At 43.8% G+C, this 24,655-nt stretch overlaps 5 protein-coding genes across 15 annotated transcripts in view; 2 read left to right on the forward strand and 3 right to left on the reverse strand.

Annotated features, from left to right (window-relative positions):
* The first annotated feature begins 307 nt into the window (after positions 1-307).
* Positions 308-3,322, forward strand: LOC108140607. The gene is made up of 3 exons (XM_017263518.2): positions 308-1,742; positions 2,759-2,938; positions 3,054-3,322. The coding sequence occupies exons 1-3, from the start codon at positions 1,715-1,717 to the stop codon at positions 3,086-3,088; spliced, it is 243 nt and encodes an 80-aa protein (XP_017119007.1). The 5' UTR covers positions 308-1,714; the 3' UTR covers positions 3,089-3,322.
* A 349-nt stretch (positions 3,323-3,671) lies between these two features.
* On the reverse strand, positions 3,672-6,673 carry LOC108140759 (ralA-binding protein 1). The gene is made up of 4 exons (XM_017263745.2): positions 6,496-6,673; positions 6,280-6,412; positions 5,406-6,221; positions 3,672-4,898 (listed from the first exon to the last, which is right to left on the reverse strand). The coding sequence occupies exons 1-4, from the start codon at positions 6,590-6,592 to the stop codon at positions 4,136-4,138; spliced, it is 1,809 nt and encodes a 602-aa protein (XP_017119234.1). The 5' UTR covers positions 6,593-6,673; the 3' UTR covers positions 3,672-4,135.
* A 523-nt stretch (positions 6,674-7,196) lies between these two features.
* Positions 7,197-8,483, reverse strand: LOC108140418. Of its 4 annotated transcripts, none has more exons than XM_017263139.1 (3): positions 8,356-8,483; positions 7,834-7,992; positions 7,197-7,754 (listed from the first exon to the last, which is right to left on the reverse strand). In XM_017263139.1, exons 2-3 carry the CDS (start codon positions 7,941-7,943, stop codon positions 7,493-7,495), a joined length of 372 nt encoding a protein of 123 aa, XP_017118628.1. In that variant the 5' UTR covers positions 7,944-7,992; positions 8,356-8,483; the 3' UTR covers positions 7,197-7,492. The 4 variants fall into 4 exon arrangements, with proteins under 4 accessions (XP_017118628.1, XP_017118627.1, XP_017118630.1 ...); XM_017263138.1 differs by having other exon boundaries at positions 8,351-8,467; XM_017263141.2 differs by lacking the exon at positions 8,356-8,483 and adding an exon at positions 8,242-8,312.
* A 1,356-nt stretch (positions 8,484-9,839) lies between these two features.
* LOC108140551 (sodium/calcium exchanger 3) overlaps positions 9,840-24,655 on the reverse strand; it is a 35,815-nt gene continuing 20,999 nt past the window's right edge. For 5 of the 8 annotated variants that reach the window (XM_017263405.2, XM_017263403.2, XM_017263401.2 and 2 more), the window contains 9 exons: positions 16,263-16,354; positions 14,958-14,996; positions 13,763-13,792; positions 13,021-13,169; positions 12,377-12,476; positions 12,190-12,312; positions 11,969-12,127; positions 11,731-11,902; positions 9,840-11,351 (listed from right to left, as the gene is read on the reverse strand). In XM_017263405.2, the coding sequence (XP_017118894.1) occupies positions 11,147-11,351; positions 11,731-11,902; positions 11,969-12,127; positions 12,190-12,312; positions 12,377-12,476; positions 13,021-13,169; positions 13,763-13,792; positions 14,958-14,996; positions 16,263-16,354 (1,069 nt within the window). In that variant the 3' untranslated portion in view covers positions 9,840-11,146. Of the gene's footprint in view, positions 11,352-11,730; positions 11,903-11,968; positions 12,128-12,189; positions 12,313-12,376; positions 12,477-13,020; positions 13,170-13,762; positions 13,793-14,957; positions 14,997-15,732; positions 15,748-16,262; positions 16,355-24,655 lie in introns of all 8 variants that reach the window. The other 3 variants (XM_017263406.2, XM_017263407.2, XM_017263408.2) reach the window with 3 other exon arrangements.
* Positions 17,482-19,271, forward strand: LOC108140552 (membrane-bound alkaline phosphatase). Its single transcript, XM_017263409.2, has 2 exons — positions 17,482-18,745; positions 18,803-19,271. Exons 1-2 carry the CDS (start codon positions 17,504-17,506, stop codon positions 19,139-19,141), a joined length of 1,581 nt encoding a protein of 526 aa, XP_017118898.1. The 5' UTR covers positions 17,482-17,503; the 3' UTR covers positions 19,142-19,271.

Here is a 24,655-nt window from a genome sequence, read left to right on the forward strand (position 1 = left end):
AATCCCAAAAATCTTAATGAAAATTCTAAATCAAAAGCGTCGCGTATCCATAAATATGAAGCATACATATAATACATGGAGGGGGGCAAGCTTCAGCAAAGAAAATTCATAGACATTGCTGAGTGGAGTGAACTCGTGGCCGTCGCCAACCGAATCAATTTTCATACTTTTGCCTTGCTTTTTATTTTTTATTCTGTGTGCTCGACCTGACTCTCGCGCTCCCGGGCCCTGCGATAAGCGTGTGCCGATTCGGTTCGGTTATGCTGACGAAATTTTCAAAGATTTTCGAAGATGCCCCAGCATCCCGAGCATCTCAGTATTGAGCGGTACGTGAACCAATTGACAGCGATCGTCGAGGAGGAGACTTTTTAGTGGCTGCATAAATACATGAATAATTCAAACTCAAAAAACCCCAGCGGCAACAACAAGTTGGACGGCGACAACGTGACCTGCCTGTAGAGTTATCGATCAAACGACCGACCCGACCGATCCACCGATCTTCCGATCTGATCTACCCATTCGATTTTGGTGCCCTGCCCCGTTCATCTGGCGTATCTGACGTATTCCAGTCCAGCTAACAGCAGCAGAAGCAGCAGCCGCAGCCACAATACAAAGTTACCAATACCCAATACCCAGTACCCAGTACCCAATAACCAATACCCAAGAAAAAAAAACACACAATAAAACAATCAGAAATCAGAAACAACTACAGGCGAAATGTGCGGAGAAACAAAAAGAAAATTGAAGACGACGACACGAGCGTAAATCTTTTTAGCATGAAAAAATTCTATAAAACTAACAGGCACTGTGTGGTCGGACATCATTCGTGCGCTACGACGGCAGACGACAGCCGCAGATACAGATACGGATACAGATACAGATACCGATACTGAGATACAGATAGCCGGTCGGACGGACAGGCCCTGATTCTGATTGATTGATTGCCGGGCCCCAACTCCAACTCCTGCCCAAAACCAAAGCAAACCCCATAGCCAAACCCAAACTCGAAACTGAAATTGAAAATCAAAGTGCTGTGCAGCCCAGTATCTGCAACAGCAACAGCAACAGCATCGTCATCGTCATCGTCATTGTCTAACAGCGGTCAGCGGTCAGCTTCCCAGCGGACAACGTCCAGTCGCCAAGCCATCAATCAGTCACCGCGTCAGTTAGTCAGTTAGTCAATCGAATCGAAATCGGAATCGGAATCGCCCACCCGACTTCTACTTCTGGCTGGAGCTGGAACTGAAACTGGAGGATATCTTTGGTCGGCGCTTTAGTTTCAGTTCGCATTTGGACGCGTGCTGTGCGGCCTCGCCGATACAGAGAGTCGGATCGGAGAACGCAATTCTGAATTCAAAACTCTGAATCTGAATCTGAACCTGAAGCATAATCGAAGTCACTATCAGAATCGTGCGCGTATTAATCTATAAACGTATCAAGAACCAAAACACTGGAGCACACACGTGTCTGAAGTTCAGTGACAAGCCCCAAATCAAGCGTCTATTCTATATTCTATATTCGATTGAATATATATATGGTACAAACCGTGAAATCGTAAAACACTTTTAATCAACTCGAAACCAAGCGCTGGCACGGCATAATTAATTCGTCTGACCCGCAAAGTTCACGCCGAGCAAATACGGTTGTGCGAAGTGTGCTCGATAAAGTGCGAAATATCCCAGCCAATCGCAAATCTAAACTAACTAGTAACAACATGAAGCTGATTGCAGTATTGTTGGCAGGTACGTACAATATTTAAACAAAAATGACTGAATAAAAAAAAAAGAAAAGAAAATATTTTGGTATTCGGTGTATTTCAAACCATTAGAAATTATTACTTTTCGGGTGAATTTAGAAAAGTTTCAAATATGTTGAAAAAAAAAACTTTTAATAATTTCTATTTAGTTCAGATTTTTATTTTATAACGGAGGGGCTTTCCTTGAAATCATTTTAATCTCAATCTTTAATTTATTTGGAGTTTTCCCATAAACAATTATTTTAAGCAGTATAGATTTTTTAGCTGCTGTTTTGTTTAATGTCTCCATAGAAAAATAATCTAATTGAACTCACATATTGATGTATAAATATGGAACACATGCTGACTCATTCAGTTGTTATAAATATTCTAAATAAGAAATGTGAGATGATTAGATCCTCTGCGTCAGAGCAACAAGAACATGACCCACTAAAATACTGGCCCATAACTTAAGAAATAACTTTTATAAATGGCGAAAATTTCAAGGTAGCTTAAAGTAAAATAATTTTGGTAGATAATTACAAGTATTAATTACAATCAGAATTTATTCTTCACATTCATTCATATGCAATCGCAAAAGTTATGAATGGAAAATTTTATACTTGATTGAGTCACTAGATTAGACTCCGCAGCAAGGCAGTTTGGCGGGTTTGGTTTCATTGCGTGCCGACAAGGCTAATTAGGCATGCAGCGCTAGTTCCCGATTCCCAATGCTGGTTACTGCGAACGTCAATGGAACATCCACAGCCACAGCCACAACCACATCCACCATTCCCCCGTCCATTTGAATCTCGGAATCGTTTGCATTGCCAGACGCACTGGCGTCGCCGAGAATCGATGGGCGTAAGTTGCCGATGTGGTGGGGATGTGGATGTGGGTGATATCATGGGTGATGATGGGCTGATCAGGGCAGTTTGTATGCGGGCCTGGTTAACGGGCAGTGATTCTCTTCGCACGCCTCCTGCCTAACTAATTGGCTCTGATGCCTCCGTCTATTTATAGTGGCGCTGTTTGCCCTCTCGCTGGTCCAGTGCCTCAGCCTGCCCGATCCCAGCACCAAGTGCGGCATGGAGTGCGACACGCAGGAGTACGGAGCGATTTGTGCCGCGGACGACAAGGGCAGCACCAAGACCTATCGAAATCTATGCATTATGAAAACGGAGAATTGCCTGCAGAACGCAAGTGAGTGTAGAAAAAAGTTTGACTATCCTCATTAGTTTCAACATTTTTTAAACGGTATCTGCAAGTTATTAGAAACCCGTTAATAAACAAAATCTTTTCTCCCTCATTTCCTTAGACTTTCAAAAGATCAGCGAAAAGGAGTGTCCGTAGAGCTATGGATTCATCCCTCTGTAGTCCAGCAGAAAAAACTTAATCATGGAGGAGAACGAGTGTACGCGGTTTGGCCTGCTGGAGGGCTCTTCTTTCTCGCGTGGTATTTGTGTGTGATATTTTTAAGTTGTACTTCAGCGGAATACAGAACACGCCCCGAACGTAATGCATAACGATAATGTATTCTATAATTATTAATAATAAATATTAAATAAAGTAATCGTAACACGCAAACACAGGCTTAGTTCCTTGACCATCACAATGTTGATGATTCGTAATTAGCGATGATTTCATTTCCGCTTTACCCCAGCGAACAGCCAATCCGTAGTCAACAAACGACACCCTGATCTTCTAATCTGTGCCCTGTTTGAATTGAAATTAAGTCATCAGACCGATTTAGAAAATCGAATCTTGATAGTCAGACGAACACAAGCGATGTTGCATTATCCGATTTACAAAAAAAAAAATTTTACGGAGGGATTTGTAGATTTTGTACAGGGAAACAAATAGAAACAACATAGGCTTATTTTAATGCCCAAGGACAAAATATTAAGAGTAAAATAACAAGGTTTGCAGCTTTGAGTCATTTCAACAGTTTAACTTTAATTAAAACAAAGCATTTGATCGTATTTAGACAATGAGATTTAAAATTGGTTAACCTATGTACATACATATATTTTGCAGGGGGTTTTTAGGACAAACTCGCTCATTTTTAAACGAACAGCAGACTAGTAATTTAAACTTTTTGAATGGATGATACTAAACGAGTACCAAAATTATCTCTTGTTGTAGAAAATATCATTTTAGATAACTTTTTACTTTAAGGTATACTTTAATCCATCACTTAAAAGTGCGAAATATGAATTTTCAACGAGCTCTGTAAAGAGTAGTCGTGAGAATTCTTCGATAATAGTTGAAATTGAATAGAATGCAATTTAAAACCTTAACGAATGTCTGGTAAAGTCATTCGACTTTCGATAGAGGAGCTTTTAGTTTCTGGGATAGGAAATTGACCCATCCTAGTAATACATTAATCATATTAATACATTAAAACTGCTGCAGTCGCAGCTCCACTTGCAGGGCAATGCAGGCCCGCCGTTCCTCCTTGAGCTCCATGCCAAGCATGTTCTTCTTGTGCTCGAGAAGCGCGTTCTCGCGCGTGTAGTGCTCGATTATCCGCTCGTAGTCGCTCTCCGGAGGAGCCTGCGACTCCGTAGCCAACGCGGCCATTTGGCTGTTGATCGACTGCTTCTCGTACAGCTGCTTGAGCCTGTATACTTCGTTGCGCTCGGCCACGATGCGGCTCTTTAGTTCGTTCTGCCACTCCATCAGCTCGTCGTATTCGATTTGAAGTCGCAGCAAGTTCTCGCGGTGCGGATTAGACTTTGGGAGCAAAATGAAGCCAGTGGCGGGATCAATGGAGAATTCAATAGGGACCGGTTTGGGGGGTCCTGCCTCTGCCTTCGGCTCTTCGAGAGAAATACTGTTGCTAGTGGAAGCGACTGCGACGACTACTGGCTTCGAATCCGTGGTGTCCTCACTGACGACCGTGGGCGGGGCACTGCTGATGTTGTCCAATTCTTCGACGGACTTATCCGGTTTCTTTTCAAAAGTACGCAACTTGCGCTTGAGCTGCGTAATAATGCGTTGTACTTCCCAGAGTTGCTCCTCACGTTTCTTGGTAATAAAACCGGCATTCATCTCGCTGTGTATTTGGTTGAGCAGGCTGTCCTGCTTACGCAACTCCGTCTGGATGTCCTCCGGCGTATCCGGAAGATTTGGGCTTGCCGATGTGAGCGGGGGCACATACCTAAGAGATGACAAGTTAGTAATGCGATAACTGTGTTTAAGTATCTGCCTTTCTGCCTGATTAGGAAGCTGGCGATACGCGGAAAGCGCTTCTGTTTGCGGGTTACGGCAGTCATCCTCGGCAGCTAAATAAACGACTAAAAATTCCGCAACTCTTTAAGTCAGAATCTTATCTATAGCCTCAGTGATGGGAATTATCTGTATGGCTTTAGGTACTTCTTAATTATTGTGGTTTTTACTCATTTGGTTTGGATTGTAACCCTACAATACAATGTGACCACTAGTTAATAACTAAATTAATTGAAAACCGATTTCAATTTAACTAATTTAAAGGGTAACGTGGATTCAGAATAGAGGAAACGGATATAAATTAAGATAATTCTAAGGGCAAAATCTTTATACGGGAGAGGTGAACAGGCAAGATAAGAAGCACCACAAAATAAGTACCTATCCCTGCCCACTTGGATAACGCCCATCACTGACATCCGGCGAGCCGGTGTTTGCTCACTTTATCAGTTGGACGTCCGCGAACAAGGTGCTGCAGTGGCAGAGCAGGGCCACCATTAGGCGGTGGGACATCTGGAGCGTCGGACTGAGCAGCATGGCCAGCGACTGAGCGTTGAGCTTGTTGTGACGTTCCTGCTGGATCACCGCCTCGAAGTGCAGCAGCACCCACGCCAACACAGTGCGGTTGCACTTGGGCAATTGCTCGAGCAGCTGCTGCAGCTCTGCCTGCTGCGTAGTGGCCTTCTTATGGGAGGCGACCTCCTCGAAGCGGGCCACCAGATCGGTGGTCAGCAGCGGTTCCGGGAGCTCGCGCAGGAAGAGCTTCAGCAGACTGCAGGCGGTGGGCAGGTTGAGCTCATCGACGGCGGAGTCGTGCTCCCGGTTGTTGTACAGCCGCTTGAAGTGCATCAGACGCGTCTTGATGGGCTCAATCTTGTAGATCTGCTCGCATTTCAGGTGATCCTGCAGGAAGTCGATGCAGTCGCGCACCACCAGTGGTATGTCCACGCCGTCGTGGCAGCGGGATCGTTCGGTGGCCAAGCTGACGGATACACCGAACACGGGATATCCCAAAGCCAACACCTCCTCCGCGGCGGAAGCCTCGTCCTGCTGCTGCGACAGCTGCTTGCTCTTCTTGTCCTTTTTGTCCTTCTTGTCGGCCTTCTTGTCCTTGACCTTGGGAGCCGGTGGAGGGTGAGGCTCCTCCTCGGCGTGCTTGGCTTCCTTTTCGGCCTTGTCCCGAGACTTCTCCCGCTTCTCCTTGCTCTTGGAGCTGGTGAACTTGAAGGTCTTGGACTTTTTCGACTTGGAGGGGCTCCTGGGGGTACACATGAAAGGGATTTAAGGTATGTCTGAAACAGGGGAACGTGACCCACTTGGTTTCCAGCTCCTCCTCCGGCGAGCTCTCACCGCCCAGGGCGGCATATCCACGATCCTTGCCCTTATCCTTCTTATCCTTTCGACGGCCAATCAACAGGTCCTTCTTGCTGGGCTCGTGGTCCTCGCTGACTGCCAAAGGAAAATCCGCTCATTGATTTTTCACCATTGCCACGCCCACGCATTTCACGCCCTCGCATTTGGACTCCACTCACAGTCGCTCTCCTCCTTGCTCTTCTTCGACTTGGCATCTGCCGCCTCCGAGGCGTACAGCCCGGGAAACTCCTTCTCCTCTGGACTGTCGAAATCCATGACGAAAAAATCACTTCCCCAGCAGTAAATAAACGATTTCCGTAAACAATTTGGGTAAACAACAACAAGCGCAACAAATAAATCAATTAATCGAGTTATCGAAAATGCGGTCGGTTAACAACACTTTTCCGCGCGGCGCTGGCAGGTGGCGCCACTTTGCGATGTAGCAAACATGTAATAACGGCCATATCGCATTTTACATTTTTATTGTCAATTTTAAGATTTAAGTTTTTGGGCGGAAAATATTGTTATAAAAAGAGCCGCATTTTGCTTATAATATTTTAAGACAACGGATATTTTCTACAATAATTATAAACTGGCTTATATGACATTACAGTATAACAGTGTTAAAACAAAAATATTATTAAATAAAATATAATTATTTGAATTCGTTTAAAGTTGGCAATCGAATGGCATTCACAGCTAAAAATATTTAATTTTTTGAAATTTTGTAATAAAACACCCCCTTACAAAACTTATAGTTCAAAATCGACCGGGGATGGATTGAATAGATCGCAAGTTGCACGAAACTGCTGACGATAGGAATAAGTCCATAAAGCCCATTGTGCGCCTGGCTTGTTCAAAATAAAATGTTGTCATGAACTTAAATTATTCTAAGCTTTGTGGCTATGATTTTATTTTATTAAACGTTTCCTGAAATATGATATACAGTTTATTTTCGAAAATCAATTAGAGTAATCAGCTGGCAGGCAAACACAATTGCCCCACAATCAGTCGGTACCGCGGTGCATAGCTTATCGCACGGTTGGCAACTGGGGTAAAGGCGGGAAGGAAAGCCAAGCCAAACAAATGCGAATGTGCGTGCTTGATGCAGCTGATGCAATTCTGGCTGGCGGATTGCAGCATCTCCAAAATGTTCCAGAGATTACCCGACGGCAGCTACAAACTGGCCATCAGCAGCTGAGTGCCGTTGGAGAGCAAGGCCAATGGGGTGGCCAGCGTAGCCGTGGTCGAGTTGCCGCTAATTGCTCTATTTGCCTCACAGACTGACCGACTACCCGAATAGGCCAGCGACAGGGCGGCAATGAGGGTCAGCAGGAAGGCCAGTCCCAGGACCCCGCAGCTGAGGCGCCGCACATTCTGCCACCAGGGATCCAGCGCAAAGGGCAGCAACTCCTCCAGGGTCAGGCCGTAGGAATAACTGCAAAGGGAGCGGGGCGAAAATGAAAACACTGTGTAACGAAGTTATTTTTTAATGAAATGCGACTGAAAGCGTTTACTCAGCAGTTGTGAGAATGGGCTCCTTCCGCGTCACAGGCACGACAATGATGTGCTGCTGCTGATGTCCTTGTTGCGTTGCCAGCAGCGCTGTTTTCTCATTGCAGGACATATTTGCCTTGTGCTACCCGGTAGTTGTGCAAAACAAGGATGTACAGTTTCTGTGAAGAGGTAGGAGTCCGCTTATTTAATCTGTAACTCCTAAGTATTTTTCCGGCTTCTTTACTAGTAACAAAAAAAAATCCATTTTAAATAATCGTTTTTTTTTGGAAAACTTAATCGTGAAAATGTTTGTTTACACTTTAACTAATAAATTTGAATTTGGTATGCTGCACTTAAATCTCTTTGCTTTTAAAAAAAGTTCAATTTATTTTTTCATTTTTTTTTTAAGTATTTATAAAATTGTTTACCTTAATAACCAATTTAAGAACATTTAAATTATAAAACAAAGCCCAATGCTGTTAAACCCAAGCTACTGGTTTCATCGGGAGCCGGGTATCTAAGTTTCGGGATTCTTACTCAACTTTTCTTCCTCTCGGGACTTTCACGGGGATTACAAGCACTCCAAGTCGTGCAGCTAGTGCAATCGCTCCGTGGGGAACTGGCGGACAACTGGCGACTGGTTTTCGTTTTGTCGCAACTTTAATTAGCCTGCAGCTGGTTGTCTCATTGCTTTATTGCTGTTTGCCTTTGTGCTCGGATTCCTGTAAACAACTTTATCTCCGCGGCTCTAGTCGTTGTCTCTCCGCCGCTCATCTTCCGCAACCGGCGGCCTTATCTTGCGGCGTTTTTTGGGGCATTGCATAACTGCAGCCGAGCTGTCGCTTTGCCCAGTTTCCCATAGCGATAAGTCCCCGACTTCAGGGAAGTAAGACCAGAGTACAACAGTCGAGAAAAACGATGGGTCAATCAGTTAAATGTGTTATTTTATTGGGTTTCGTTTGGTAAACATGCACGGAATACATATACAGCACTGCTGAGAGATGCCAGTAACTCTAGGCCTAGGCTCTATTCGATTCGATTAGGTAGAACGTTAAGCTGTCGTGCATCTCTGCTCCTGGCTTACGATACGAGTACGAGTATTTTCTCTTAGTGAGTATATTCAAATGTGTAGCATTCGTCGGGTATTTTCTTTTAGCGTATTGAAGTTGAAGTGAGAAGAGATACGGATAGTGAGATCGATGGATCTTCACCCCAAGCATATGCTACGCAAACTACATATGTGGTAGTCGATCTATACGATTATTTGCATACTTTATCGGTTTAGTTCTTGAATACATTTAAATGGGTCTCTGGATGTTCGAGTATATGCTTGTAGTTTATTTGGTTTTTGGATAAAATCACATTCATAGGTATACATATACAAATGCAGGTATAATTTGAATTCGAAAAAACACGATAACAAACAGGCAATTATTAATATTGTACAATACACATACATATTAGTTGTTTGGTTTGCCCATCAAAACATATAGATTCGAATTCTATTAACTATCGTACATCTATAGAACTTAATTAATCGAAAATTATAGAAATCATAAGAGTGAAAGGGAACAAATAAGTTTCCAAAGTAATCTGCACACGCTTCTTGTCCCATTACGTTTTTTACTCCTAGTTCTTTAGAAGTACCTAAACCCTATGTCGGAAGCACTTTAATCGTTTTATTTGCCTTTGCCATTATAGATAATCGTCTATGGGTAATTGTTTGTATGTCTGGTTATCCTCTGTATCGTATTGTTACATGCACTGCTCCCCGGCACTTCTTCTTCGTTCACTACTCGATTTATTCCTACGCTTCTCGGTAATATATTGATTTCCTTGCCATGGATATAATAGTGTGGCTACATGCCTACCCTGACCCCTGATCGATTTCTTCGAATCGTCTGTTAACTGCATTCATTTTGCTTGCCTGCGCTTCTTGGATCTATTAAAAACCTAGGCGTACTATCATATCGTCTAAAAGACGATATTTGGCTCGAATAGGGAAATAAAAAGGCAATAATTGAAATAAATTTAAAAAGAAATTTAATGATAATATCTAGCGGTAAACATTGATAATATTTCATACATTATTTGTTCATATTTGTATATTTATTCAATTGTTTCATATGTCGTATATGTATGCGGTATTTAAATTTGGCGCAGTTTTCTCAACGATTTCCCCGTAAAGTTGTGTGACCCCAAATGTATAATACAAATTTATGCATGTGGCTATAAATATTGTTAGGCTTCCTCTTTGAATAATTTGCTAGAATTTTGCTATATGAAAAATAGTACAACATTATACAAAAAATATGTACTTGCGCGTAACTTTTGGATTACAATCAATTTTAGTTATTTTCGGTACTGCTTTGGTGTTTGCCTTAATATCCAGTTTTTCTGCTTCGATCACTGCCAGCGACGTAAGCGAATAGAAAGTCTTTTTTAGGTAAATCGATTAGTGCTCTCTTGAAGTTCTGTAGTGATGGTCTTTCTTGCTAATCACTAGTAAGTAGTACCGCCATTTGCTTTGGTCAGAGTTGATGAAAACGTGAAGTGACTAGAACTAGTTGTCTAGGAGGCTCCTATTCAGTAATAGTACCTAGTTGTAGTAGTATTTGTATTATATGGCTAAGAGGGATTGCGTTTCTTGTTGGCTAAAACCTTTGGATTTTTCCTAAAACTTACACATGTATTAAATTAACAATGGTATTCGGCAGATGGAGAGACAATATCGAATTCGGAGAGGGGAACCCGATTGAAACTCTAATTTGAGACCAATCCCGACATTCCGCCTTGGGTTTTTGGGGGTGGAGTAAGTACAGCTTTAACAAACAACAACAATAATGACTTAGGTTGTACACAGAATGATATAATAAATATAATGGTATTTTAGAAGGTAAATTAAGTATATATGGCATAACAATAAATGATCTTGTTACAGTTACAAGATTGCTGAGCCGTGGCAGCCTTTCTGTATTTACAATTTATATATGAATAGAGATAATAATCGTAAAAATGGTTTTTGTATATAAGCCTCACTTAAACCTAGTTAAACATTAAAATTTTACTTTTAGTATTAACATAAATTTTACACAAGAAATATTTATATATAGCGCCGAGCACATTTCATATATATAAATCAATTTCATAAGTTTACATATAAAAACTGCATCTACAGCATCATACGACAGCTTCTCAATATCGTTTAGCTCTACTGTCTTCTGTCTTCCGAATACTCGTCTAACTTTACGGATTCTGCCAAAAATCCAACGCCAATGCGAATAACAAAGCCAACGCCAACGCCAAAGTCAAATCAATGCAGTTGCCAGCTCTCTAGACTTCGATGACATCGTAGGCCTCCAGTATGCAGATGACCACGTAGAATACCCAGAGGAAAACCAGGATCGCGGCGCTAATGTATTTGGAGACCTTCGGGCCACCTAGTTCGGCGCCAATGCCCTTGTGCCAGCGCCGGAACATGATGAGGAAGATGGCAATCAGGGCCTCGCCGCAGAAGAGCGCCACGGCAAATCCAATCCTTAAACGGAACAGTTGTTAGTTCGGGTTATATATAAGGAAACGGCCAAAATAACATTTAATTTTCAAGATCGTTGCAAATATTGCTAATGCAAAAATGACAAATGAGTATTTTCTTATTTAACCGTTTCAAAAAGTATAAAAAGTAAATTATTAAACGATACAAATAAAATGAATAGTTGAAGCTAGATTAAAGATTAATGTAAATGTTTAACTTTTTAAATTATTAAATAATCGACACAAAATTAAAAAAAAAAATGTGTCAATTGTAAATTAAATTTAAAATACGTCTTTCAATGATAATTTTTTAAGTGTCAAAATCAAGATACAAAATATAAATGTATATTGATTTTGAGAACATTTTGGCTAGGGTTACTCACGTTCCCGGCTCCACGTTGAAGGTGGCTCCATGGGAGCTGTGGTATACGGCGGCGATGGTCCAGGCCAGGCCAATTCCCAGGAACACGTTGACCGCATTGCTGCCCGTGACATTGCCGATGCAATTATCGGCGCCCTCGTCGTGCTTGGCCGCTATCATGCTGGCGAAAGTATCTAAAGGGGCAGGAGGAAATACGGTGACAAAGATGCCAATTTTAGTTGGGGCTTCGGCTCACTCACCTGGTATGCTGGTGCCCAGGGCGACAAACAGGATGGCCGTTACCGAGTCCTTGATGTTAAGAACGCAGCCGAAATAGGAGGCGGCATCTCCGATGATGGCTGTGATGACGCCAATCACGAATATGGATACCACAAAGGTCACATAGCCGCCGCAAATGTCTGCGGGGGCGTGAGATTGGTTAGCTGTTGACCACTGAAGACGGACTGCGTAGGATGCTTACCAGTGGGCGGCACAAATGCAAAGAGAACCTTCCAGAAGAGGCAGATGAAGTGGCTGACATAGCTGAAGCAGCTGGGCACCTCCTCCTCCGCATCGTCGTCGTTATCGAACTCACTTTCATCGGCTGCAAGTGTTTGTTTTGCACTTAAAAAGGTTATCTTAAAATTGAAAAAAATAAGCTAGTCTACCTGGGATGACGGTGAGGGCATCCTTAAACTGTTCCTTCCAGGACGAAGTGCCAAGGACGGCAGAAACGTTCGCTTTGGCCACCAGCTTGTCGACTGTAGCCTAAAGGTTTTTGGAGAAATGCCAAATGATTATGATAAGAATTTAAGGTAGGCGATTATCAGCCAATTGAAAAAGTCTTATCTCCATTTCAAAACTGTCTGATAAACATAGACAAAAAACACCGGATTGATGACCAACTTTTTTTCTGCTCACATTACGTATACGCCACCGACAACAGACAATGAACAGACGGTCATAAAACCCACACAGACATAGCGTAAACAGAGCACTCAACGTGTCATTTTGAGATTTGCACACAATTAGGTGCTTATTTGCCGTGCACCTGAGCGGTTGACAGTAACTCGATCTGGCGCGAGGATAAGGATGGCTTTCCACCTGGGAATCATTAAGGGTGTGACTGCCTCGCCCACGCATTCACTTGGCTTGCAAATGCGTGTGTGTGCTGGGATTTGTGCTGAAACTTGTTGTTTTGCTCGTCATCGTCACTTGGACGTCAAGTGAATGGAATTGCTTTTCATTAGCATTGTGGAGCTATTTGGGTATGAATCCGGTGTTGGAGCATCCGATCAGTGGTATTGCTTACCTTGAATTCCTGGCTCTCTCGAATGCGCACGTATGCGGTGGTCAGTTCTCCGTTCCTTGGCTTACTCAGCAGCAGGATGCGATCCAGTTCGGTGAGATCCTGAACGGATTTCTTCTCGACCTCCATGATTTTGGCTGCCATTTCATCGTCTGATCGGGGAGTAAGCTCAGAATTAGTTATATGCATCGTTGGAGATTTTAATCACACCGTGTTGCATGCAGCCACACCCCCACAACAGAGTATCTTAGTATAACATGTTATTATAAAGTATAACTAGACAGACACATGGTGATACGAGATAGATAAAGAACAGAAATTAAAGCAGTGTCATACACTAAAATATAAAGTTGGACTGGAACAGAAACTAAAGCTCGCATACGCCCCCCATTAGTGGGACACTAATTAGAAGCATATGGTGGTAATGGGATGCGGGCTTCAAATTGAAAAGGGGAAGACAACCGAAGAGGGGGATAGCTAAATCAAATCGAAGCCCATTGAAATGTCAAGTCCTATTGGAGTTCATTTCATCTTTAAGCTTTTTTGGCTTGGGCCAGCGACTTCAATGAGCTTGCAAAATGTTTGTGGTAAAGTGCCATCAAAATGCAATTGAGCGGAAAATGGAAATTGATAAACTGCATATTAGGTAGACAGAAACAGAGGCAAGAACAGAGCACAGATTGACAGAACCAGGCATGCATAAGGTCACAGATTGACATTAGGTCCCCCGATATTGATGACTCACGAGTGGGATCTCCGGAGTGTTCGTGTTTTTCTATAGACATCGACAATCGACAATTGACAATTGACAATTGACAATCGACAACATGACAAGTACGTGGTGGATGGGGTGTTGGGGGTAGAGTTCAGAGAATCGTTGTTTAATGGTCGCAAACATGTTTGATATTGCTTCAACAATCACTTTCTAAATATTCAGTTAACGAATATGCGATGCTTACTTAATGACTGTGGTGATTTGTTTTTTAGCTTTGCTACATTTTTGATGTTCTTGAGTCGGGTTATTACATTTAGCCTTGGTTTTTGATTCTTTGTTTCTACAGATACTTGACAGCAGAACAACACATAACTGAATACATCGACATGGTCTTAAGTTTAATCAGAAGCCGTTCACGATAATATTAAATATTGCCTTAGGTCTAGAACACACATAGATAATACACGGTAAACGGAAAAAATAAGAAAACACAAATTACGGAAAACAAAAGCCAAATATCAGGTACTCATCAGCGTTTACGTGTATTACTTACAAATCGATTTGGCGATGCAGAGGCATGTTTGAGTAATACCGATGATATCGATATCGGAACGGTGCGAGATCGGGTGTTCGAATTCGAGCAGCAATTCAAGTCGGGGCACAGGCACACAACGAATGTGGGAGATGCGGGCACAAGCGCGTTTTACAAATGTCCGCCGAGCATAGAGATAACCAAATCATTACCAAAAACTGTGGCCCTGGTCTAACTTTATTTCAATTGAAGACGAAGCCCGATTCGCTTGCTTGCTTTGGGTTTTTATTGGTTTTATTACTTTACACGAAGCTTGAAGCTTGCATTTATCAAGTGCGTGGCTGCTGCGTCGAAAAAAGCGCAATTGTTTGGGATAAATGCAGATGCTGATGCAGATGCAGATGCAGATGCACACACACAGATACGCAACGCCTAAACATACAGATACAGATACGTATACGACACTAAAACGCACATATAGCTGAGATTATGTATACGACGTGTGGGTTAGGGGACAATTGAACGAACAAAACAATAAGACACATGAAACGATAATGCCGACCGGTTGCCTCCATCTTTCTCTATCGTTCTCACTTTGTGGCATATTCACAATTAACTGAACACTTGAAATGGTTGATCGATCGCGCAATATGCAAAGATATGAAGATATGGCAAAGAAAGACGTTTACATACCAAAAAATCGATTGAAAAATGATTCCTTATTAGTGTCATCTGCGTGGGGATTGAACGTGTGTCATTTGGCAAATACGGAGGCGAGTGGATCGTTTGGATTAGAGAGACAAGTATGGACAGTGGTAATGTTAAGTCTAGATTATGTTATGGTCACAAGCAAATGTCGATGGTTAGTACTTGGGTGGTGCTGGGGATCGTGGAGGGGGAGGACCTGATAGTTAATCGTTCTTGGTGGGCTAGGACTAGCATTCGACATGAAGCTACAGGGATGAGAGTGAGGTCGCCAAACGTTAACTTCCATAAAGTATCACATACAGAACAAAAAAGGGAATTATCCTGCTCATCACCGATAAATAAATACCCATAAGGTACGTACAGAAAGGAGGGGGAAATCAATATGTATATAACAAAAAACATTAACGGGAAGAGGTATCTTCTAAGATGAAAACATACACAACATCCAAGCGAAATACCCAATTTAATTATGTTTATTGCTTATTCTCGTGGAATGGCAGAATTGGGTTCAACCGAAAAGGAAAGAATAAAATGAATTTGCACTTTTTTGCCCGCAATTTCCGCACTCGGTGAGGGAAAGAAATGGAGTAGAAACTAAATGTTACTGTCACGGCAACGAAACCCGAAAGTGTTGGCCAATCGCAATTGGACTCTCACTTTTCCCATTTTCCGTTTCACGTTTCAGCGCTTGGCGCCTTCACGTTCTACGCTTTCGTGTTCAATTAAAATAAAATTAATTAATGCACAATTCAAGGCTTACGGTAGTGAGTGGAATCTAGAAGCATAAAGAACACAAATTAAAAGACCAAAAAGTATAAAAAGAACCCATGAGTCGATAGGATGCGCAGAAACAATTTCGTTCAATTCAAATTGGAATTTCCAATTTACAAAGTTTTCGTGTTATCGGTTTTTTTTTCGATTTTCGTTTTTTGTTTTTTCTTCAGCTGGGCTTTCCCACCTGTTTGTAATATTTTGGGTTCAAAGCGAAAGAGTCAAAAGGGATATAGGGGATCTTTTTAAGGGGTTTGGCGATGGGGGTCACAAAGTTGGAGTGCTGGTGTGTGGGTGTCCGGGTGTCGCAGGCCAAACTCCTGACCAGGACAGAGACAAGAGCAAGTGCCATCTTCGGTGCACTGCTAGCTGGGCTGCTTCACGTAATTTGGTTAGCATTTTCAGTGGTTTCGGGGTGGCTTCGGGTAGTTTTCGTTGTACTTTTGGATTTCGGGAGGTTGGGTTTCGGGTTTCGGGTTATGGTGCTGGTCAATGTGCCTCAGTGTGGCCAAAACTCACCTGGCGCCAATCGAGGTTCTCCGATGTGCACCTTGAAGCTGACGTCCTTCTCATAGCTGCTCTGCTCCAGGATGTACAGATCGATGAATTTCCTGCAAGGGATTAGGGCGCAGGGATTAGTGCTTATCCAGGATATCAAATGGGTGAGGTGTGAAGTGTGCAGTGTGTAAACGACTGCACATAAGCCAAGGGCTCACTGTCAGGTTTTGGCTAAATGGTCACAATCTTGACACTCGAAACAGAGCCCCGAATTTATTAGGCAGCATTAAGTGTGCAGCTTGCTGCTGCGGCATTGCCTACTTAATCTCAAAGCTTTTTTGGTGTGTTGTGTAAATAACAAATATTACGTATCCGCCTGGTGCGCCTGATGCGAACATAAATATTTGCATTATTCATGTGTGCTTGCATGTGACTCAACCTATAATAACTCCAAAGAACTTATGATTTTTTGCCATAGGTTCGGTATTTTGTATGCTTTCGATGCGAATGCCCAAACATTTATTGGCCCCAGCGATAGCGATAAGTTCAAATGGCCAAACACTATGGTAGACCTTAAGATTTGTGTATTCAACAGTTGCAGCTTTAGCTGCCCGCCACTCACTTTACTTTGGCTAATTTCCCCGCTGCCAAGTGCAAACCAAGGTCAGCACTCGCCCGCCCAGCTCAACTTTAACCTTTCCCGCGGATGGCAGCTGCCTTTCTTCCATTCCAATGCCTTTGCATTTCTCAGCTTGATATTAAAAAGAAAAACCACGGGGCGAAAACAGTCACCTGTTTATGACCCGGCTTTTATGGCAGCAAATAAATGTGAAATGGGAAATGTGAAATGTGAACTGATGCAAACCCACCCACTTCCTGCCTCAACTGGTTATACTGCCCATCAAGTCGTTCACGTGCCTCAGCCAGATTTTCTGTATTGATTACGTGTTGGCCATAGGCTTTCCCGGGCATTTCGCTGGAACTCGCTCCGCAACAAGTCCCACTACTCACGTGCCCTGCTATTATACGATTCGAACCCCCCGTTTTTCAATAAATCTATAAACTTTGTCGCTGGCCATCGTAAATAAAAGCACGCCTCGGACTAAGGGAATTAGGTGGCGCATTAGATTTGATGCGATTTGGCATTTATGGGAGCTACACGTCGTCCCCGCCTTATCGTATCTTATCGCAATCGATTCCAACCGAATCTCTCGATAGGCCAAAGTCGGAGTAGCCGCCAACCAGGGTCAGTCTAGAGCAAGATGTTCTGCAGGTTGAACGCACTTCTGATCCCCATCGCCATCGCCATCGTTCTGCTGGCCCACTCCAGTTGGTCGGCCCCGGAATGTGGCCGTAGTGCGGAGCAGTGCAAGGAGCACAGGATGCATCCGGATATGCCGGAGCCGGAGTTGAAAGGACGGGCATTTCGGGTCGTTGAGGGCGACGAGACCAACGCCTATTGGCGCCAACAGGGCGTCCAGTTTGTCCAGCAGAAGCTGGCCAGTGAGTTGAACAAGCGGCGGGCCAAGAACGTGATTCTCTTCCTGGGCGACGGCATGGGTGTGACCACCACTTCGGCCGCTCGCAATCTTCTGGGCGGCGAGGAGAAGTCGCTCTCCTTCGAGCAATTCCCCTACACGGGCCTCTCGAAGACCTACTCCGTGGACAAGATTGTGCCGGACTCGGCCTGCACGGCCACCGCCTACTTGTGTGGCGTGAAAGGTCAGGAGGGCACCATTGGCGTCAATGGGCAGGTGCCGCGCACCGACTGCAAGGTCATGCTGGACGAGAGCACCCACGTCGACTCCATTGCCAAGTGGGCCATGGAGGCGGGCAAGTGGGCGGGTCTGGTGACCACCACCCGCGTGACCCACGCCTCGCCTTCCGGCGTCTACGCCCACATTGCGGAGCGCGACTGGGAGAACGATGCGGAGGTGGCCAGCGACTGCGGAGTCAACTCCGGCATCCAGGATATTGCCTTCCAGCTGGCCCGCGGCGAGGTGGGCAGCAAACTGCGGGTGATTATGGGTGGCGGACGCAAGCATTTCGTGGACTCCAGCCTGGCATCGTGGGGCAAACGTAGCGACGGTCTCAACCTGCTCGACGAATTCAAGGCGGCCAGCGAGAGGAACGTCTATGTGACCACCGCCGAGGAACTGGCCGCCGTGGACGTGGCCAAGACCGACCGGCTGCTGGGCCTCTTTAACGACGATCATCTGCAGTACCTGATGGAGACCACGCCGGAGAGCAGCCAGCCCACGCTGGAGCAGATGACCCGCAAGGCCATCGAGTACATGAGCCAGAGCGAGCAGGGCTACTTCCTCTTCATCGAGGGCGGTCGCATCGACCAGGCCCACCACATCAACCAGGCGCGGATGGCCCTCAACGAGACGATTGAGTTCTCCAAGGCCATTGCCGCCGCCCAAGAGCTGACCAGCGAGGACGACACCCTGCTGGTGGTCACCGCTGACCACTCGCATGTGTTCACCTACGCAGGGTACTCGGTAAGTAGACTATGTTTGTAGTATCCAAGTAATACCATTAATTGTCTTGTTGTTTAGTACCGCGGCTCGGATATTTTTGGCAAGGCCCCTGTCAACGGACACGACGGTCTGCCCTACATGGTCCTGAGCTACGCCAATGGACCGAGCTACGAGAACTTCTACGACGAGCAGACCAAGGAGCGCAAAGATCCCACCACAGTGGTGACTGGTGCCCACGACGATGAGTTTCCCTCGGGAGTGCCGATCGACATGGACTCCCACGGCGGTGACGATGTGCCCGTCTATGCCCTGGGTCCCTGGGCGCACCTCTTCACTGGCGTCTACGAGCAGAGCACCATCCCCAGCCTGATGGCCTACGCATCCTGCTTGGGCCACGGCCAGACCATGTGCAAGTAGGATGAGGCAGACGCTGGCGAGGGGATGCCAAGCCGCCTGGCCATAACAATTAAGTTTGAAGCTCATTAAATCCAGCCAGCAAGCGGCATTTGCATTCGCCTGCACTCGACTTTATTATGCGAACGCAAAATGCAAATTGAATTAAAGCGAGTTTACAGGGAAATTCCTAACTGGGTTACTCTGCACCCTGACGCCCACTTTGCGCGCTCGTCAGCAGGGTGATGGGGCTTCCCATCATCACCCTCGTAATTCACAGTTTGAAACTCATCAGGGCTCTGATGTGGGAGCAGGTTGTGCTCCTTGCCCGACTTCTTGGCTCTCTGGGATTGCTGGGTTCCCTTGCGTGCGAACGCCAAAAGTTTGGAGCCCTTGGAAAAGTGCAAATGAGCACGTTCGTTTTGGCTCGTGCATTAGAGAGATTAGCGGGCAGAATCCGTGTAGTGCGAGTGCAAGTTGTAATTGCAACTTTGCAATCCCAATTTTCCATGCGCCATCAAAGGGTAATTAAAGCCATTAAACCCAGAGATGCGTCATCGCCGGGCTGACTAATTTGAAAAATTACACGCAAATTGCAAGCCAACAAGGATTCCAATAACATTCTACCCTTGTGCGAGAGCGTTTCCACCTCTATTTCCGATTCGATTGAACGCTAAATTATATCCGCCACCCACAAATGGAACAGTGTGTGTTGCGAAGACCTCATTTCCCCCATATGACAGCTATTAAACCAACAACGCCGAAGCGCCAACCTCAGAACTTAACCGCCCCACACCCACCAATCGGTTACCCTGGCATTCAATGCTAATGCTGTCGTATTGCCGATGCCTGAAGCACTTCCGCCGTGTGATTTCAATGGCAACGACCACGTCGTTGTCGCCCCCTGTTAACCATACCCATACCCACACCCATACCCCTACTCACACACCTAATCCACTCGAAGGGGTATGTAATGGGTCTATTGATTTTGCAAAACTAACAAGTGGGCTTCTGCCCAGAAGCAGACATGGTCAAAGACCAGGTATCGTGGGCTCAACCGGAAGGTCGGACTTGGCCTACCGTCGTGGTTGTTGGGGTCTGGTGCGGGTTGGTTAGCCAACAAGTGCGGTTCCAGGAGGTCATTACCAAGCAACGAAATGTTTTTAGTGCGCCACAGCTGCTTGGGACTTCAAACACCCTTTCAATTATAACATGGAATGGATATGGGAAATCAAGTCTTATTAGTCAAATCAAGTCTTATTAGACTTAATTATTTTTAAAGTTAATTTTTTTTGGGCAAAAGTAGTAAAACAAATATTGATATAACTCAGGATTGGTAATACTCACACAACAGTGTGATATTTTTGCGAACTCTGATCACAATATTCCCAAAATAAGAACTTAAGAAACCAAAAAGTTTGTTTTAATTTTTATGTCCTAAGCCATTACCCAAAAACTATCTTTAATCAGAATAAAAGCGATTAAAATACTGCGGAGAACAATGCAACGGCTACGAAGCCACAGAAAATGTTGGGAAAAGTTAAACAAAAGGGGAGCGATTCACATTCCCAAAGTCTGACAATTTGGTTGGATGAGCTTGTAAGCCGGCGATTACAGTCCGCACCTCCGCATTCCGGATGGCTTTCGGCATCCGGCAGCTGGCGCATTTCCCACAGACAACAAAGTCTCAACTGATTGATGCCACAGCTCAGGCTAATAATCCTGCTCCCTGGCTCCCGACACCCTGATTTCACGGCTCCTGCTAGGCGCCTCAATTACCTGACCGAGCTTGGCCACTGGCTCCCGTTCGGTATGGGCATGCAAACTCACTATACCCGTATGGTCAAGCACACATAATAGCATTACTTAGTCAACGCAAGGGCGAGGTCACCCCTTAGAAAACTGGGTCTGCCAATGGGAAATGGCGGTGGTGGAAGGTGGCAAAACTGGTGCTTGAAAATAAAATTAAAGAAAAATACAGCAATTTGCATAGCAATGAGCGGTGCACAAGTCCCAAGTTGGAGGGGCGGGAGGGTCTTCCTTGCGGGCGGGAACTAACCATTACAAACTTTTACCTTTGCTTGTCTGTGGGAGTATCCTATCTGCCCACTTGGCAATCCCAGCTGAGCTGGCACGACCCAAAAGAGCCATCCACCCTGCGGCGAAACGTCGCTTTTGGTTGGGAGTCTTACGAATGACGTTCTCGCTGCATATCATATTATTGGGGACGCAGTGTGGCATTTCAGGTTTTGAATTTTAAATTCCAATTCAAGGTAAAAATTCTAAGTCACACTGTGCGAAACTACAAATGTTTAAAGCAGTGAGTGAGTGTATGTGCAAAATCTAAACCTGCCGGTGGTGTTGATTGCAATATGCATCCATTAGATTGGCAGCCCCCGGCCAGTGGGTCAATTAATAATGCTCTCTCGATAATTATTAAAGTGTTTTTCGCCAGGCGTCGTTTTAATGGAATTCCCAGGAAAAATTGCAGGATGGGCGACCGGAAATTTGACAAGAAAAATCAGCGTCAGATTGATTGCCACTTCGGGGAATTCAATTACGTTGGCGTCCGCTCGAAATTAAAGGGGAGTTAAATGGCCATTAACTGTTCGGCACGTAGAAATTACCACGAATCTTTTTGAAATTCAATAAATGCGGTAACTTCCTCAACAGATTGATTCAGTGGTCAATTGTGGACCGCTCAATAAAAAAAGGTTTAGTCGGTATTGATATGCAATGAGTTTTTCAGAAATATCACGTTGTTCGAAACACCAAAAATTTGTACGGTGAAGTTCAATTGAATTAATTTAAAGAAGTATGTATGACCGAAATTATTTTTAAATAAATAAAATACTGTTATGTTTTTTTAGCTCAACCTTAGGCTTGAGTGAACTTTACAAACTGAAAAAAAGGGACCGAGCTAATTTTGTTAATGACAATTGCATTTTAACTTAAGTCCCTGGGTGATTAAGTCAATATTTCTGCATCTCGGACATGCATACTTAATGTCTAAAGTGGCTTGCCATTGCATGTGAGTTCTCAAGTGGAGCGAATTGGTGTGGGAGCAGCCACCGCTGGCTAAAGGCAAAGGTCAAGGGTACTATACCCTATAAATTTAATAAATTGAAAGCAAAAATGTGTTTGTTCTCCGAAAGACCATCATCGGTTCATAGTCGTTGCTATACCGTTCTAGCAGGCTGCCAATTATTGACGAAGTGAACGCGAGATTCATTTAAAATTCATCGAAAATATCTGAGTTGCTGTTCAGTGTTTTCAGTTCTGCCCGATTGCGAGGGTTCGTAATGACCTCTATGGACTTTAGACTGGCAGTAAAATTGAGCCCTAATTTGGCCAGTCTATCAAAACGTCAAGTTTGGCTGACTTGCGCAAACATTTCATTGAAGGGCAAGCAAAACTGGTAAGCCCCTAATAATTTAAGCTTAAACGGTTAATTAGTAGAGTTCTTTGCAGTGCTAAAAGTGGTGCAGAAGTTAACAAAGATTTATTAAGATTTATTATTAGTTCAAGCACACTATTAGTTTTTAAGGCATATTTGGAATAACAAATAACCTGTTTTAAAATTCTATATATTATTACAAAACTGTTTATTTTCGCCATTCTACAACGGGTAAGCATGGTCTTTAAAACTCTTAAAATCAAGTCTTATCTCTGGCTTGTCACATGAAATATAAAAGTGCGATCTGAGCGTTCTGATAGCGACAAATTGAATGCATGTTCGACAAATGACCGTGACCGGGGTGCAGAACAATGAGTTGCCTTTTCTTTTCAAATTACACTTGTTGAGGCGCGAAATTAACAACAACACTATCTCTCTGACCCCACAATAGGTTCGAATAAATAATAACCCACCAAATGCGGGCTATCCGAGCCATGTCGCATGCAGGTGGTGTAGGTGGTGCTGTGTATGGAAGGGTGGTGCTGGGTAGGGTGGTCCCCCAGGAGGGGGACGTATGTCCTGTCGTATTTCCTGGTTCCGTGTCATGTTGGATTAACCATTTCATTTTTCGCTTCTTTATTCTCAGCTTAAACTGAACCGTTTTTAGAAACACGCAGACAAAACGTATATTTTTGTCAAAATCTAAAGTAGCTACTTTTGTGTGCAACTTCCAATGTTAGTTGTTTTCAGTGAATCATGTGAAGCCTTTAAATCCCCGAACTGTTCACAAAGTGATTTGAAACGGAGAATGGACTTTTCAACTTTCTTGCAGTTAATCGAATCAATCTCGAAAATGGTCCCCAGTAAAATCACAAATTAATTCTGCGGGCGTTGTTTCCCATTTTTTGTTCTCTTTTTTAAGGATCTAAGGAAATACGGCTGGCCATGACAAAAGTTTCCACACAGTAAATAAACGTGAGATGTTTTTCTGGAATTTTAAAGTACCGTTTAATTGGCCACAGCCCCACAAGTTTTTCCCCCATTGTCGGCACGTGTGGTTGTGCCCAGATCTGGCTGTAAGGCCACAGAACAAACTCACATTTCGTATTTGTTTTTTTTTTTCATGTTTTTGTTTAGACAATTTCGTTTTTCTGTTGGTGCAGCCATGTCGTATGAGTAATAATTCATTCATTAAAAGGCCGTAAACACACTCTGCTTGGGGGAAAACATTCGGCGGAAATGTCGGAAAATAAAAGAGACCCAGACCCGCATCGCGTTGACCGTCGTAGATACCTACTTATTGAGTTGTAATTGCAGAAGTTGGAGTAATTGCTGAACAGAGCTGAGCATTTGCCAGCCAAAGTTCTCACTTCCCCCAAGTCCAAGGATCCGTATTCATTAACTTGCTGACTTTTTGAGCCACAGGGCGTTGAAAACTTCTTCCATTCGCCTGGCCGAACGCAAAACAAAGACGACCAGTCAAGGAGCAATTAATGAAAAAGAAGCTTCCAAGTTCCTGTTAACGAGGGGAGCCGTTTCTTTTGTCTGGCAAGTCTTCGGCATGAATGCAAATCGAGTGGAAACCAAGTCATTCTGCCGAGTCCATGAATAGCCAACAAATCCCTCAATCCTATTTGAAAAGCACGAAAGGATGTGCAGGCATTGGATTTAATGAAACGCACTTTCATTGAAAAAGAGTACCATATTTTCCGATTTTAACTACCTTACTAACTAACTAGCCTTACATTTGATGTTACCTATAGGTTAAGATATTTTCAATGAATATACATGATTTAAATATTTTACGTTTTAAATTTACCTTAGCTAGGTTCTTATTTATATAAATATATGAACGGTTTACTTTTACAAAACGCTGAGCACTTTAAATGAATTTAGCCTTTTGACCTTTTACCTTTGTACTTAATCCTGCAAAAAAGTGAACCTTTACCTAGACAGAAGGTTTCTTTTTACCATACTTTACATAATTAAAACAAATGAATTTCTCTACCCATCACCGGTTATATGTTGCACTGTAGATGGGAGCAGCGTTAATTGAGTTCTTTCCGGAAAAATACCTCCTCTGCAGGTTGACGGGTAATTTTTAATGACCCCACAGACCTTGTGACTCATAATTAGCTGGG

The sequence above is a fragment of the Drosophila elegans genome, unplaced genomic scaffold (assembly GCF_018152505.1).
Source record: "Drosophila elegans isolate 14027-0461.03 unplaced genomic scaffold, ASM1815250v1 contig_476, whole genome shotgun sequence".
NCBI lineage: Eukaryota > Metazoa > Arthropoda > Insecta > Diptera > Drosophilidae > Drosophila > Drosophila elegans.

What these genes read in the sequence shown, in the direction of transcription:
- LOC108140607 (XM_017263518.2), top strand. Translation starts at nt 1,715, where the DNA reads ATGAAGCTGATTGCAGTATTGTTGGCAG. An exon ending in GATTGCAGTATTGTTGGCAG is followed by an intron (nt 1,743 to 2,758) that starts GTACGTACAATA and finishes GTCTATTTATAG; the next exon opens with TGGCGCTGTTTGCCCTCTCG. An exon ending in GAATTGCCTGCAGAACGCAA is followed by an intron (nt 2,939 to 3,053) that starts GTGAGTGTAGAA and finishes TCATTTCCTTAG; the next exon opens with ACTTTCAAAAGATCAGCGAA.
- LOC108140759 (XM_017263745.2), bottom strand. Translation starts at nt 6,592, where the DNA reads ATGGATTTCGACAGTCCAGAGGAGAAGGAGTTTCCCGGGCTGTACGCC. An exon ending in GAGGAGGAGCTGGAAACCAA is followed by an intron (nt 6,222 to 6,279) that starts GTGGGTCACGTT and finishes GTGTACCCCCAG; the next exon opens with GAGCCCCTCCAAGTCGAAAA. An exon ending in GCGGACGTCCAACTGATAAA is followed by an intron (nt 4,899 to 5,405) that starts GTGAGCAAACAC and finishes GTCATCTCTTAG; the next exon opens with GTATGTGCCCCCGCTCACAT.
- LOC108140418 (XM_017263139.1), bottom strand. Translation starts at nt 7,943, where the DNA reads ATGTCCTGCAATGAGAAAACAGCGCTGCTGGCAACGCAACAAGGACAT. An exon ending in CCCATTCTCACAACTGCTGA is followed by an intron (nt 7,755 to 7,833) that starts GTAAACGCTTTC and finishes CTCCCTTTGCAG; the next exon opens with TTATTCCTACGGCCTGACCC.
- LOC108140552 (XM_017263409.2), top strand. Translation starts at nt 17,504, where the DNA reads ATGTTCTGCAGGTTGAACGCACTTCTGATCCCCATCGCCATCGCCATC. An exon ending in TCACCTACGCAGGGTACTCG is followed by an intron (nt 18,746 to 18,802) that starts GTAAGTAGACTA and finishes CTTGTTGTTTAG; the next exon opens with TACCGCGGCTCGGATATTTT.